This window comes from Salvia miltiorrhiza, chromosome 2 (genome assembly GCF_028751815.1).
Source record: "Salvia miltiorrhiza cultivar Shanhuang (shh) chromosome 2, IMPLAD_Smil_shh, whole genome shotgun sequence".
NCBI classification, from domain to species: Eukaryota; Viridiplantae; Streptophyta; class Magnoliopsida; order Lamiales; family Lamiaceae; genus Salvia; species Salvia miltiorrhiza.
In genome coordinates, this window is record NC_080388.1 from 34,555,088 (window position 1) to 34,570,040 (window position 14,953).

The 14,953-nt window shown below is 35.5% G+C and overlaps 2 protein-coding genes across 3 annotated transcripts in view; one reads left to right on the plus strand and one right to left on the minus strand.

Moving 5' to 3' along the window:
* Positions 1-14,953, minus strand: part of LOC131012154 (endoplasmic reticulum oxidoreductin-1-like) — a 606,214-nt gene that overhangs the window by 22,116 nt on the left and 569,145 nt on the right. The window lies entirely within an intron of this gene.
* LOC131012159 (uncharacterized) lies at positions 6,839-12,406 on the plus strand. 2 transcript variants are annotated; one of them, XR_009097216.1, is made up of 4 exons: positions 9,065-9,305; positions 9,386-9,440; positions 11,298-11,343; positions 12,198-12,406. XR_009097216.1 is itself a non-coding variant. In XM_057940077.1 (2 exons), exons 1-2 carry the CDS (start codon positions 6,965-6,967, stop codon positions 12,200-12,202), a joined length of 1,119 nt encoding a protein of 372 aa, XP_057796060.1. In that variant the 5' UTR covers positions 6,839-6,964; the 3' UTR covers positions 12,203-12,406. The 2 variants fall into 2 exon arrangements, 1 of the variants encoding a protein (XP_057796060.1); XM_057940077.1 differs by lacking the exons at positions 9,065-9,305; positions 9,386-9,440; positions 11,298-11,343 and adding an exon at positions 6,839-8,078.

The following is a 14,953-nucleotide window of genomic DNA, read 5'->3' on the forward strand; positions in this document are numbered from 1 at the left end:
TGAAGCATAAGTTTGGTAGGAGATTCTGATTTAATTTTTAAAACATTGAGAAAGTTTTATATTTTTTTGTTTTGTTTCGAATTTGCTTAGAAACAAAATGAAGATTTTGTAATAACAGAAACTACTCATGAGACAGCTTGTCATTTTCCATCCTTTCTGCTGCTGATGCTATTATATGCTCTGTCTCTAGTTCTTATAACAAGCAAATTTATTCATTTTATTAATTGTTGCATGTGAGTGTCACAATCACTGCACTTAATTACTACTCATCCATAAATATTTGATTTAAAAAGATGAACTCCATTTTTATAAGGGCCTCACTGTTTCATTCCTAAGTTTGGTATGGACAAAGAATATTACGAAATGTGATTTAATTAATTCATTGGACGAAACTTATTATATACTACAAGTATGGAGTAAATCAGGTTGATAATTACTGTGCATATTTGTATATTTAGCGAAAGATAATGTGATTATTCATTCGAGACATCAAAGTAGTCAAAACTTTTTATATAAATAAAGGGAGCGGTCTACATGGGAAGGCTTAGGGTTCAAATTTCACAGTTTCTCTTACCATGAAAAACAATGGTGTGATTAATATAGTTACGGTTTGTTTGTTAGGGTTTGATTCAAAATAAAGGCATAATTTTTTTAAAACAATGGCTCATGATGTATTGTACAAATCTTTTATTTTGTATGTCACATTTTAGATGGAAGATGTATTACAAATTTTAATTATATCATTTATTAATAGATTAAACTATCATATTTCACCCTCCTGTCATAAAATTAATTGGTTGAATTATCAAAAAATATTATAATCAAATATATTACACTTTATCGTATATTAATTGATAGTCTTAATTAATGATTTGACTATGACTTGGTAATTGTTTCAACGATTTAATAGTTAATATAACCCCAAATTTGACCTGTAAAATTTGTTTAACATGTCATTGAATATTTCTATGTTATATACATTCTATATGTGCAACCACAATTAAATTGACCGCGTTGGTGGAGAAGATTGAGAGTTCTCGTCAAAAAAATTTATTTATTTATTAATTTTTTTGATAAATTAATAATTAATTAAAGAAATTTAAATACAGTGTCACGATGAACTCTTCAAATGTTTTAATAAAACAATGTTGTCTTATGTAGTGTACATGTCGGAATTTCAAATTTAGTTGGACGACGTGATGGAGTTCACCGGATTTTTTTTGGAGGTGTTCGTAATTGCAAAATAGTTAAAACCGGGGCTATAATTCAAACGATTACTAAGTTGTACTGTAATCACAACATAATTAACCTCCAAATCGCAATTAATCCTTTCTTAATTATAATGGATAATGGATTTATTATTTATTCATCAAACTCGTTATATTACCTTATGATTTTGCTGGGGTACGTAGGTATATATGAAAACGGAGAAGTAGCAAATAGTCTTCTATCATATAATTTTTTAATATATTTATCTCTTTATTTTTTGATTTTGAACTTTCAGCCCTTCAATATTTCATAAAGAGTGTAAAATTCCTCTTAGTTCTAGCGGACACCTAACTCCGTCTATTATTTTATAAAGTGGGTTCCACTCTACGGATATAAACTGCCAATTGAGGAATAAGAAGAGCAAAATACGTATAAGATATGTAGTTCTTAAAGTTTCAATTGAGGGTTATATAAGTAAAATATTTTATAACCCATGATTGAATCTACGAAATAAACACATTAATCTTGAAAATATTAACTACTCAAATTATTAGCATCCAAGCTAATCAATTGCACGTAGAAATAAATTAACGAAATAATGTTAAAGTGTACATGAACGGACTTACATTGATGGTGGTTTTTCCTGTTTTTATCCACCTATACTCTCATTCCAACAATTGTTTTTGTGGTCTTTGTCGGCCTACTTGATGTGGAAGCTTTGTGAACTATTAGGTACGTATAAACAAATAAATTTGAGCAATTGATATTTTTAAGATTCATGTGTGTTCTTTCGTAGATTCAATCCCGAGTTATAAAATGTTTTGCTTATATAATGGCTACCAGTAAGAATATAATTGTAGTAGCCCGCTCTTTTATTTATTTATTTATTTTTATTAAGATCAGTGATTGCAATAATTGTTATATTGCATCTTCAGTTATGGTAAATCCAGTGTTTAGTTATCAACTAATTCAGCTCAGAAATCTGAATTTGATGCCATTGCGTGATATGATCGCAATTGAATTATTGAAGCATTCAATAATTTATTATCCAGTTTAATAACTGACTTAGCGAAGTCAAGTTATTAATTTATATGCGATAGAAATATTATTTCTATTATTTACTTGGAAGTCGTGATATAATTCCGAATTTAAGAACAAGTTAAATTAGATATTTAATTCGTAGAGAGTTATAACGAAGTGTCGTTATTTAGTAGAACCCAATATTTGTTTTACAAATACTTGATTAATTAATCAAGGCAAGAGATTTTTATTAGTCACCTCAATTCTATTTACTTACAATCATCATTTTTCTTTCACACTCCCTACGCTCCTACACTATCAATAGAGTATACAAAATCAAGAAATAAAATATAGATAGTACACGCATAGCAGCCCCTTTTCTTTAACTCTGCTAAGGTCATACTCTTTTCCCTGCAAAAGTCACAATTTAATATTTGAAGCATGCTAAGATACAACTAGGATCAGACGCACCCTATGAGTACTCCACTTTTCAAAGTCTCACATGAAATTCCACTATTAGTCAAAAAAAAATTATGGCAGCCACCAACCAATTTCATTTTTGTCAAAAGTTGCAGCAAAATTTCCACATTTGCTGTAAATAGTTTTCAAGTTTTGCGGCCTAATCTGCCTATAAATTGAGGGCTTCATAGTAGCCTGAAAATCACCAACTACGATTCCCCCTCCTTCCTTTATGCACCAAAAATCATAGAGAGTTTATTTCAGCTGCAATCTGGACCCCAAGAGGTAAGCTCAACTTAAACTTCTCCATTTTCTTCTTGAGTTCAGCCTGCAATGGTTAAGCAAAATCCACAATTATGTTTCAGTTTATTCATTCCTGAATTCATTAGCACAGCAGCCAACCAAGCACAAAAAAACACAGGTGATTGCTAATCTCATTTTACTCTAGTTCATGCTACATGATTCACACCAACAAGTATGCTTATGTTTTAGAAAGTCAGAATAAAGAATTGAGATATATATGCATAATGGACTTAGCAAAGTCACGTTTCAGTAATACAGATTTACACATGTTATGTAGAATGTCGTATGCGTTTATGATTCCCACTGGACTCTAGAAATTAAATGCTAACACAGTAGCAACCCCACAACGCCATTAATCCCTTGCACATATAGTATATAGAACCAAGACTTCACGTAAATTTGAGAAGTGAACTTGAGTAGAAGGAAAAGGAAGTGGGACTATATCGATGTACCTGTTCAGTCGAGCCGAGGGAATGACGGCGGCGATCCCTTGCTGCCTCGCTGGAATCTGACTATAACAACAACGGCGCGATGAGGCATCGAGCCCGTCTACACCGAAGAGGACAGCAGCGGTGGTAGTCCATGATGAAAGAATTAGGGTTCGATTGGGGGTATAATCTGGAGTTGAAATTTCAGAGAAGAAACACGGAAGATGAGAGTTTTGGGCAAGGTCTGATGCCGACGCCAACCTCACCGGACTCGGCCATGGCAGAGCCTGTTGAGGAGGATGCACGGCTGAGGTCATGCAATTTGAGAGGAGAGAGCACGATCAGAGATAGAGAGGAAAGGATGGAAAAAGAGAGGAAGTCAGAGACGAAGGGAGCAGCGCCAGTGGCCGGTTGCGGCCTCGCCGGTACTCCAACGACTTGATGCCGGTTTTGCCGCAAAGGGGAGACTCGGCGACGGCTGACTCGTCGACTTCAGGCGGAGCGGCAACAGCTTCAGAAGGGAGGCGGCTGAGCGGGGCGGCGCGGCCGAAGGCCAAGCGCCGCTGGTCGCGGCCCAGAGCAGAGCAGCAGCGGCCGGAGGAGATCGAGCGAGATAGAGAGAGATGTGAGCAGCGATTCCTTTCTTGATTGAGAGACAGAGAGCCGAGCGCTGTTGTGAGAAGGAGGGAGATGCAGCGTTCGTTTTTTTTTTTAGAATTAAGAGAGAGAAGAAATGTTTGGCTTTAATAAAGATAGAGGGAGAGAAGGAATGTTTTACTTCAATATAGAGGGAGAGAGAGAACCGATGATAGTGTGAGGATTAAGAGAGAGAGTTAGTTCTGCTTTAAAAAAAAGGTGAGTGTTGATAATTAAGAAAGAGAATGAGTGTTATACTTTAATAAAGATAAAAGAGAGAGAAAGAGTGTTCTCCTTTAATGAAAAAAATAGAGAGAGAGAAGAGAATTGTCGGTAGAGAGAACCGAGAGTGAAGACTTAAAAGAGGAGTGGGCCTTCCTCAGTTGGGCCGGGTTTGGGCCGATTCTTTTGGGCTTGTTTTTATTCTTCTTGGGCCTGGTTCAGTTTATTTGTTGGGCCGGATATTAATTCATTTGGGCCTTGCTTATTTTATTTCCATTGGGCTAATATATATTTATTATTTGGACTCCTATTATTTATTAATAATGGGTCTCGAATTTATATTATTTGGGCTCCTACAATTTAATTGATTAAGTCCAATGAAATTTATTTAGTTAAGCCCAATGAGACTTATTAATTTAGGCCCCACTATTAATCCTAATTATATTTAATTAGTTATTTTTTTATAAGTAAGTTAGACTAATTCAAGATGAGTAGATTATTAAGATTAACTATCTGATTTCATAAAACGAGCTTTAATCCTATAGTTGGATTATTATTAGAAATTTCTCGGTTTATTATCTCAGAATAATAATTAACGGAATAAGAGTCATGCATAGTTATTTTATGCATTCGCATTTATTTGAGAATTTCCCTCGAATTAAAATCTTGTTTATTTTCTCGTATTAAAGGTCAAGCACAAGAGTTTAAGGCTTAGTCGTGAGTCTCGACTACCAGGTGGGCATTTATTATGCGTAAAATAAAAATGCTATTGAAGAACTATGCAACTCTCATGCTTTAAAATGCAAAAATTTGATTTTTAAATGAGTTATGCTTTATTATGCTTAAATGAGTTAAAACTTTATTTCTCTTTATTATCTACACTTGTCACGCTTTAATAATTTACGCTATGCTATTTACGCTTAAATTACGACTTAAATTTTTATAATTTATTATTTATGCTTTGTTACGCTTTTAAGTGATTTACGCTTAAGTAAGTTACGCTTTGTTACGCGCCTATGTGGTTCATGCTTTGTTACGCTTTAATGCTTTATGCTTATTATTTAACGTCTATGTAAGTTACGCTTTAATGCTTTATGCTTATTATCAAATGCTTATGTGATGATGTTAACGAATTCGATTCCTGAGCAAATAGCTATCTTGCCAAGGAAATATATATATATATATATTGCAACGCGACCGTGAGTCAATGAGAGGGTTGACCGGTCAAACGTCCGTTGAGGGAGGCCTCCCTCAACGGTACGATGCTAGCGTCTGTTGGGGGAGGCCTCCCTCAACAGTACGATGCTGTGTCCGCTGAGGGAGGCCTCCCTCACGGCGCGATGCCTGTGCTCGTTGAGGAAGGCCTTCCTCACGACACGATGCTTCTTAAATAGGACTTTCGGTGATGAAGAATGCACTCACGCTATTTATAGATTTGGAAATGTTTAGAAAGCAAAAGATTTGAAAGAAGACTCACGTCTCTTATATGATGTTGTGGTTTGTTAATAAAATGTTAAGTTTATATTTTAGTTTTGGCAACTACCACTAAGTACTATTGTACTTAGCCCTGCATATGTTTATGAATGTGCAGGTTGAGCTGTGATGGATGATGAAGTGTTGCTGAGTGGAGCTTTTGTCAATTTGAAATTAGGCTCAGAAAAGATATATGTCTGCATACATGTATCTCAGTTATGTCTTCCGCTGCAAACACTGATTATGTTTTAGTCAAGTCTATAACTATGTGAATTACTCTTCAAAGAAATATCTAATGCTTACTCGGGTTCATCGAGTATCTTTTTTTTAATTATATGCGTCAATCCTTCAATGTCTTAAATTTTATTTTAAGAATTAATGCTAGATATCAATGTCTATAATCAAGTTATGAATGAGTCAAATGTGCCCTTTCTAACCCCGCTTCTTAAATCCCTTCCCTAGTCACGATTTCCCGGATTAGCTATCCTTAGTTAAGGCCGGTCGTGACAGAATGGTATCAGAGCGTTCATTTGCTCTGAGTCTAAGAATTTATTTTAGTCAAGCCTAGACTGGATCACTAGAGTGTCTAGAGTTCAATCGACAAAGCTCAACACTTCATCGCATCACACTCAACGAAGCAGAATGGTAAGCTCTTCCAAGTTTTGAGTTGATGTTTGAAATCTTTTATAGCATTTGGCATGATCGAAAAGTGGGAATTGACACGACATCAAAGTGTGTATCAGTCAATACTTAAGTTATATTGTTATTGAGTGAAATGACCGACGCAAGCACGATTAAGTATGACTATGGTATGAATTCCCATGAACATAGAGCTATTAAGTTAGGAGATCACCTCTACGACAGAACATAGAAGAAAACGTAGAAGAAATTCAACTATATCTTTTGGTGACTGAAGTGATGACAGTAAGACAAGTGATATGTATAGAATTTTTATAAGCTCGTGATTTATATCCACTATAAATCTCCATGACTTATGCCTAAGTATCAAATTGAGATGCTATGATATTATATGCTTAATTTTTTTTATGACTCATGGATTTGGGATGCTAAGGACCCTTAAAGTTTACTACATCAATGTTGTCATTAGAGTCATGACTTGTTTACAAGTTATAACAAGTTAACCTTTACAAGAGTTCTTTTGAGGTTTGTATTATATGCTTGAGTGTATTAATTGACAAATCTTTGCTATCAGAATGCCACCTAAGAGAGGTCGCCCTGTGAGAAATAATAACAATCGCAGAAACCATAATGCCATACCAGAAGAACCCCAAAATGATCAAGAACATAACCCACACCCTCCGCCCCCAACTAGGAGAGTCGAGGAACTCTTTTTAAAACAAAACCCACCTACGTTTGGTGGGACGAGCGAGCCGGCTGAAGCCGAAATTTGGGTGCGTGCAATGGAGCGCATCTTCAACTTCCTACGTTGTACTGATGAGGAGCGCCTCTCTTGCGTCTCATTCCAGCTGACAGGATCAGCTGATTTTTGGTGGGAGGCACGTCGAAAAACTATGACCCCTGAACAATGGGCAATTTATACGTGGGAAGATTTTAAGGCGGGATTATATGACAAATATATTCCGAAAAGCTATAGGAAGAAGAAAGAGGCTGAATTCTACGATTTGAAGCAAGGAAAGAAATCTGTGGTTGAATACGATAGGGAATTCTGCAACCTGGCTAGATTTGCTCCACAACAAGTGGACACAGATGAGAAGATGGCAGAAAAATTTTGTGCCGGTCTGAGGCATGAAATTAGGATGACTCTAGCAAGCCACGGAGGACTCTCATACACGGAGTCTTTGAACAGGGCACTTGACATTGAAGCTGCAATGCCATCGGATAAGTCAGCTCCACCACTGACCTCGACGCCAAATAACCCACCAGCACCCTCACATACTCTCAAAGGGAAGCGCAAATGGGGCAACACTGAAGACAATATCAGTCAAGCCAACAAGAGAGTATGGCAAGAAAATGAACAGGCCGAACAGTTTAATCAACAAAGGCATGAGACACAGACTAACTCCGACCCAACTAGGGGTAACCGAGGTCAGCAAGGAATTTCACCTTGCCCCAATTGCGGTAAGATGCATAGGGGTATCTGTCGGGCTGGAACTAACGGGTGTTACAATTGTGGCCAAAAAGGTCACTACTCCACACAGTGTCCCAACAGACAACAAGGTTCAACAACTAAGCCCACCCACACCCATCCCTTACAAGCAATACGCGGACACCTTCAAATTCAGCCTCAAGAACAACAGTCACCACAACAGGGGGCAACTTATGCTTTTAACCAGGGACACTTGGAAGGTATGATAAGTTTATAAGAATACTTATCACTATCATGTTTAGTAGAGATGCTTTACATATCCTTGCTACCACACCATGCATGGTAATAATCAGCTTCGAGTGAGCTAAGTGCAATCTAGTGATAATCACACAACTTAGGATTACCATTGATATCCGCTTTAATCTAGTGATTGGAAACATCATATTTTATACAAAGATACTAAAAAAAAAAAAAAAAAAATCGATCAAGAAGTGTAGAAGATAAGGGACAAATTAGTTACCTTAAACATCTCGGAGTATGCAAATTTCGGGACGAAATTTTTGTTAAGGGAGGTAGTATGTAGTAGCCCGCTCTTTTATTTATTTATTTATTTTTATTAAGATCAGTGATTGCAATAATTGTTATATTGCATCTTCAGTTATGGTAAATCCAGTGTTTAGTTATCAACTAATTCAGCTCAGAAATCTGAATTTGATGCCATTGCGTGATATGATCGCAATTGAATTATTGAAGCATTCAATAATTTATTATCCAGTTTAATAACTGACTTAGCGAAGTCAAGTTATTAATTTATATGCGATAGAAATATTATTTCTATTATTTACTTGGAAGTCGTGATATAATTCCGAATTTAAGAACAAGTTAAATTAAATATTTAATTCGTAGAGAGTTATAACGAAGTGTCGTTATTTAGTAGAACCCAATATTTGTTTTACAAATACTTGATTAATTAATCAAGGCAAGAGATTTTTATTAGTCACCTCAATTCTATTTACTTACAATCATCATTTTTCTTTCACACTCCCTACGCTCCTACACTATCAATAGAGTATACAAAATCAAGAAATAAAATATAGATAGTACACGCATAGCAGCCCCTTTTCTTTAACTCTGCTAAGGTCATACTCTTTTCCCTGCAAAAGTCACAATTTAATATTTGAAGCATGCTAAGATACAACTAGGATCAGACGCACCCTATGAGTACTCCACTTTTTAAAGTCTCACATGAAATTCCACTATTAGTCAAAAAAAAATTATGGCAGCCACCAACCAATTTCATTTTTGTCAAAAGTTGCAGCAAAATTTCCACATTTGCTGTAAATAGTTTTCAAGTTTTGCGGCCTAATCTGCCTATAAATTGAGGGCTTCATAGTAGCCTGAAAATCACCAACTACGATTCCCCCTCCTTCCTTTATGCACCAAAAATCATAGAGAGTTTATTTCAGCTGCAATCTGGACCCCAAGAGGTAAGCTCAACTTAAACTTCTCCATTTTCTTCTTGAGTTCAGCCTGCAATGGTTAAGCAAAATCCACAATTATGTTTCAGTTTATTCATTCCTGAATTCATTAGCACAGCAGCCAACCAAGCACAAAAAACACAGGTGATTGCTAATCTCATTTTACTCTAGTTCATGCTACATGATTCACACCAACAAGTATGCTTATGTTTTAGAAAGTCAGAATAAAGAATTGAGATATATATGCATAATGGACTTAGCAAAGTCACGTTTCAGTAATACAGATTTACACATGTTATGTAGAATGTCGTATGCGTTTATGATTCCCACTGGACTCTAGAAATTAAATGCTAACACAGTAGCAACCCCACAACACCATTAATCCCTTGCACATATAGTATATAGAACCAAGACTTCACGTAAATTTGAGAAGTGAACTTGAGTAGAAGGAAAAGGAAGTGGGACTATATCGATGTACCTGTTCAGTCGAGCCGAGGGAATGACGGCGGCGATCCCTTGCTGCCTCGCTGGAATCTGACTATAACAACAACGGCACGATGAGGCATCGAGCCCGTCTACACCGAAGAGGACAGCAGCGGTGGTAGTCCATGATGAAAGAATTAGGGTTCGATTGGGGGTATAATCTGGAGTTGAAATTTCAGAGAAGAAACACGGAAGATGAGAGTTTTGGGCAAGGTCTGATGCCGACGCCAACCTCACCGGACTCGGCCATGGCAGAGCCTGTTGAGGAGGATGCACGGCTGAGGTCATGCAATTTGAGAGGAGAGAGCACGATCAGAGATAGAGAGGAAAGGATGGAAAAAGAGAGGAAGTCAGAGACGAAGGGAGCAGCGCCAGTGGCCGGTTGCGGCCTCGCCGGTACTCCAACGACTTGATGCCGGTTTTGCCGCAAAGGGGAGACTCGGCGACGGCTGACTCGTCGACTTCAGGCGGAGCGGCAACAGCTTCAGAAGGGAGGCGGCTGAGCGGGGCGGCGCGGCCGAAGGCCAAGCGCCGCTGGTCGCGGCCCAGAGCAGAGCAGCAGCGGCCGGAGGAGATCGAGCGAGATAGAGAGAGATGTGAGCAGCGATTCCTTTCTTGATTGAGAGACAGAGAGCCGAGCGCTGTTGTGAGAAGGAGGGAGATGCAGCGTTCGTTTTTTTTTTTAGAATTAAGAGAGAGAAGAAATGTTTGGCTTTAATAAAGATAGAGGGAGAGAAGGAATGTTTTACTTTAATATAGAGGGAGAGAGAGAACCGATGATAGTGTGAGGATTAAGAGAGAGAGTTAGTTCTGCTTTAAAAAAAAGGTGAGTGTTGATAATTAAGAAAGAGAATGAGTGTTATACTTTAATAAAGATAAAAGAGAGAGAAAGAGTGTTCTCCTTTAATGAAAAAAATAGAGAGAGAGAAGAGAATTGTCGGTAGAGAGAACCGAGAGTGAAGACTTAAAAGAGGAGTGGGCCTTCCTCAGTTGGGCCGGGTTTGGGCCGATTCTTTTGGGCTTGTTTTTATTCTTCTTGGGCCTGGTTCAGTTTATTTGTTGGGCCGGATATTAATTCATTTGGGCCTTGCTTATTTTATTTCCATTGGGCTAATATATATTTATTATTTGGACTCCTATTATTTATTAATAATGGGTCTCGAATTTATATTATTTGGGCTCCTACAGTTTAATTGATTAAGTCCAATGAAATTTATTTAGTTAAGCCCAATGAGACTTATTAATTTAGGCCCCACTATTAATCCTAATTATATTTAATTAGTTATTTTTTTATAAGTAAGTTAGACTAATTCAAGATGAGTAGATTATTAAGATTAACTATCTGATTTCATAAAACGAGCTTTAATCCTATAGTTGGATTATTATTAGAAATTTCTCGGTTTATTATCTCAGAATAATAATTAACGGAATAAGAGTCATGCATAGTTATTTTATGCATTCGCATTTATTTGAGAATTTCCCTCGAATTAAAATCTTGTTTATTTTCTCGTATTAAAGGTCAAGCACAAGAGTTTAAGGCTTAGTCGTGAGTCTCGACTACCAGGTGGGCATTTATTATGCGTAAAATAAAAATGCTATTGAAGAACTATGCAACTCTCATGCTTTAAAATGCAAAAATTTGATTTTTAAATGAGTTATGCTTTATTATGCTTAAATGAGTTAAAACTTTATTTCTCTTTATTATCTACACTTGTCACGCTTTAATAATTTACGCTATGCTATTTACGCTTAAATTACGACTTAAATTTTTATAATTTATTATTTATGCTTTGTTACGCTTTTAAGTGATTTACGCTTAAGTAAGTTACGCTTTGTTACGCGCCTATGTGGTTCATGCTTTGTTACGCTTTAATGCTTTATGCTTATTATTTAACGTCTATGTAAGTTACGCTTTAATGCTTTATGCTTATTATCAAATGCTTATGTGATGATGTTAACGAATTCGATTCCTGAGCAAATAGCTATCTTGCCAAGGAAATATATATATATATATTGCAACGCGACCGTGAGTCAATGAGAGGGTTGACCGGTCAAACGTCCGTTGAGGGAGGCCTCCCTCAACGGTACGATGCTAGCGTCTGTTGGGGGAGGCCTCCCTCAACAGTACGATGCTGTGTCCGCTGAGGGAGGCCTCCCTCACGGCGCGATGCCTGTGCTCGTTGAGGAAGGCCTTCCTCACGACACGATGCTTCTTAAATAGGACTTTCGGTGATGAAGAATGCACTCACGCTATTTATAGATTTGGAAATGTTTAGAAAGCAAAAGATTTGAAAGAAGACTCACGTCTCTTATATGATGTTGTGGTTTGTTAATAAAATGTTAAGTTTATATTTTAGTTTTGGCAACTACCACTAAGTACTATTGTACTTAGCCCTGCATATGTTTATGAATGTGCAGGTTGAGCTGTGATGGATGATGAAGTGTTGCTGAGTGGAGCTTTTGTCAATTTGAAATTAGGCTCAGAAAAGATATATGTCTGCATACATGTATCTCAGTTATGTCTTCCGCTGCAAACACTGATTATGTTTTAGTCAAGTCTATAACTATGTGAATTACTCTTCAAAGAAATATCTAATGCTTACTCGGGTTCATCGAGTATCTTTTTTTTAATTATATGCGTCAATCCTTCAATGTCTTAAATTTTATTTCAAGAATTAATGCTAGATATCAATGTCTATAATCAAGTTATGAATGAGTCAAATGTGCCCTTTCTAACCCCGCTTCTTAAATCCCTTCCCTAGTCACGATTTCCCGGATTAGCTATCCTTAGTTAAGGCCGGTCGTGACAATAATCCCTTAATTGAAGCTTTAAGAATTAGGGATCTTATGTGTATTTTATTCTTCTTATCCCTCAATTGATAATTTATATTCGTAGAGTGAGATTCACTTAAAAATAAAGAGTAAAGAAATTAAAAAATATTAATTGGACAGAGTTAGGTGTCTGTTGGGAATATTGGGGATTTTGCACTCCTTATGAAAATGTTGATCTATAGATTTTCCTTCTCTCAAAAAAAAAAGTTTAGATAAAAAAGACATATATATCAAGTTTAGAATATAATTCGGACGAGTTAGAAAATAAATAACACACATTACTTGTACTATAATATTTAATATAATAGTAAAATTCATAATGCGAGGTGATTTTCGAATAACTTTGAACCAATCGCATTTTTTTTTTTTGAAATTACAACAGATATCTGAATATAATCAATTATGTAATTAACCCGCAGATAGGCGGGACCTCATCACCACTCAAACAGTGGGAAAATATCATCACACGCAGGCGAGAGACACTCTGCTTGTGGGACCTCAATACCAAAAAATACAACACTGCATATAGACGGAAATACAACACCATCTAAATTAAATTGAAAAAATATCACCGCATGCAAGCGGGATTGAACCAAGATCTCTCATAAAAGAGAGTCTTTAAGTGCCTCAACTTTGTCATTAGAGTAAGGCCTCGTTGGCAACCAGCCGCATTTCTAATATACTACAAAAGAACAAGGATTTTATATTTAGTAATATATTTACCAATTAATTCATGCTAGTTTAATATTTATATTATGGAGTTATCAAATGACGTAGAGGAAATCGAATATATTTTGAAATAAAAGATATTATGTTTTTTTCTTTTTAATGTTTTGATGAAGGATGTTATGTTTGTCATTTCATTATTTAAAGCATTCATGAATTCTGATATCTGTCTCGCTGAAAAACAACATAACAAATAAAATAAAACAAATAAAGGTAGAATTAAAGGGGTCCATAGTGATTAAAACTTTGGGCATTTCCCAACCTATACTATTCATATCAATTAACCCTTCTAATCATGGCTTGTCTGTTGATATTTGATGTAACCAATTCTGTAGGTCACCTGACAAATTGGAGCCATTGCCAACTGTATTTTGAAACACTATCACTTTCTTCTACACATTAAAATACAAATTCAGCATCTTTTCTTGTTGTTGTTGCTCTATAATTAATTTAAAACCATATGATTCTATAACAACCCATTTAAATCTCTTTCTTATTGTAATTAAATATTCTTTATTGTGGGCGCTAGGTAATGATTAGAAGCTCATGAAGACTGACAAAATAATACAAGTTTAAGAGTTTGATGCATGTGACGATGTGGAGAAGTAGAGGGACAATTTGCAAGATTTAAGTAAATTAGAGTTGAGATTATTCATTGGAGTTTGTTTTTAATTTTTTTATGCTTATGTAATTATTATGTTTAAAGTCCAAACAAGAATTTTTAACGTGATACATTGCACCTGGAAAATAGATAATGTTTTTTCCACTTTATTACCTATCTCATACTTGTGCATGAATTTGGTTTGTTTTTATTAGTTTTATTATTTATAATTAAGTTGGAGTATAATGAATTCGAAGGTTTCAAACACATCTTTTTAGGCCTCTTCGTGTTGATTTGTAGCCAATCAAGTGTTTTTCTTGATAAGATTTGGTTTTAAAATTGTCGAAGTACATAATTTATGTAAACTGGATTTTTTTTTTTTTTTTTTTTTTTTTTTTTTTTTTTTTTTATCATTTCCAAAATTCAGTGTTGGTGGTCACTTTCTCCCATCAATCCGGAATTTTCTACACCTTTGCAGAAAAACCACATTGGATCTTCGATCCATGGGAAATATCTCGTATTTGCGTACATTTATATCATTTTATGTACATTGACGTTGTAATATATCATACTCCCTCCGTCCCAGTTTTTTGTATCCACTTTTAGTTGTATTTACAACTAAAAGTGGATACAAAAAGTTGGGACGGAGGGAGTACTTACGATATCGTTTTCATTTCAATTTAGAAAAAATGAGGAATAGCGTGATATTGTAGTTAGTGGAATTTGGATCTCACTCACTACAAGAAAACACGCTTTTAACGACCGCAATTAACGACCGAAATTTTCGGTCGTTAATTTTACGGCCTTAACGATCGATTTACGACCATTTCACAATCGATTTTTTTTTATGTTTTTTATTTTTATTTTTTAATGACCGAAATTCAATCGTTAATTATTATTTTAATATTTAATATTTTATTTTTTTAGCGACATAATTTTCGGTCATTAAATTATATATATATATATATATATATATATACTTTTTACTTTTTTATTTTTAAAATCGATCGTTAAT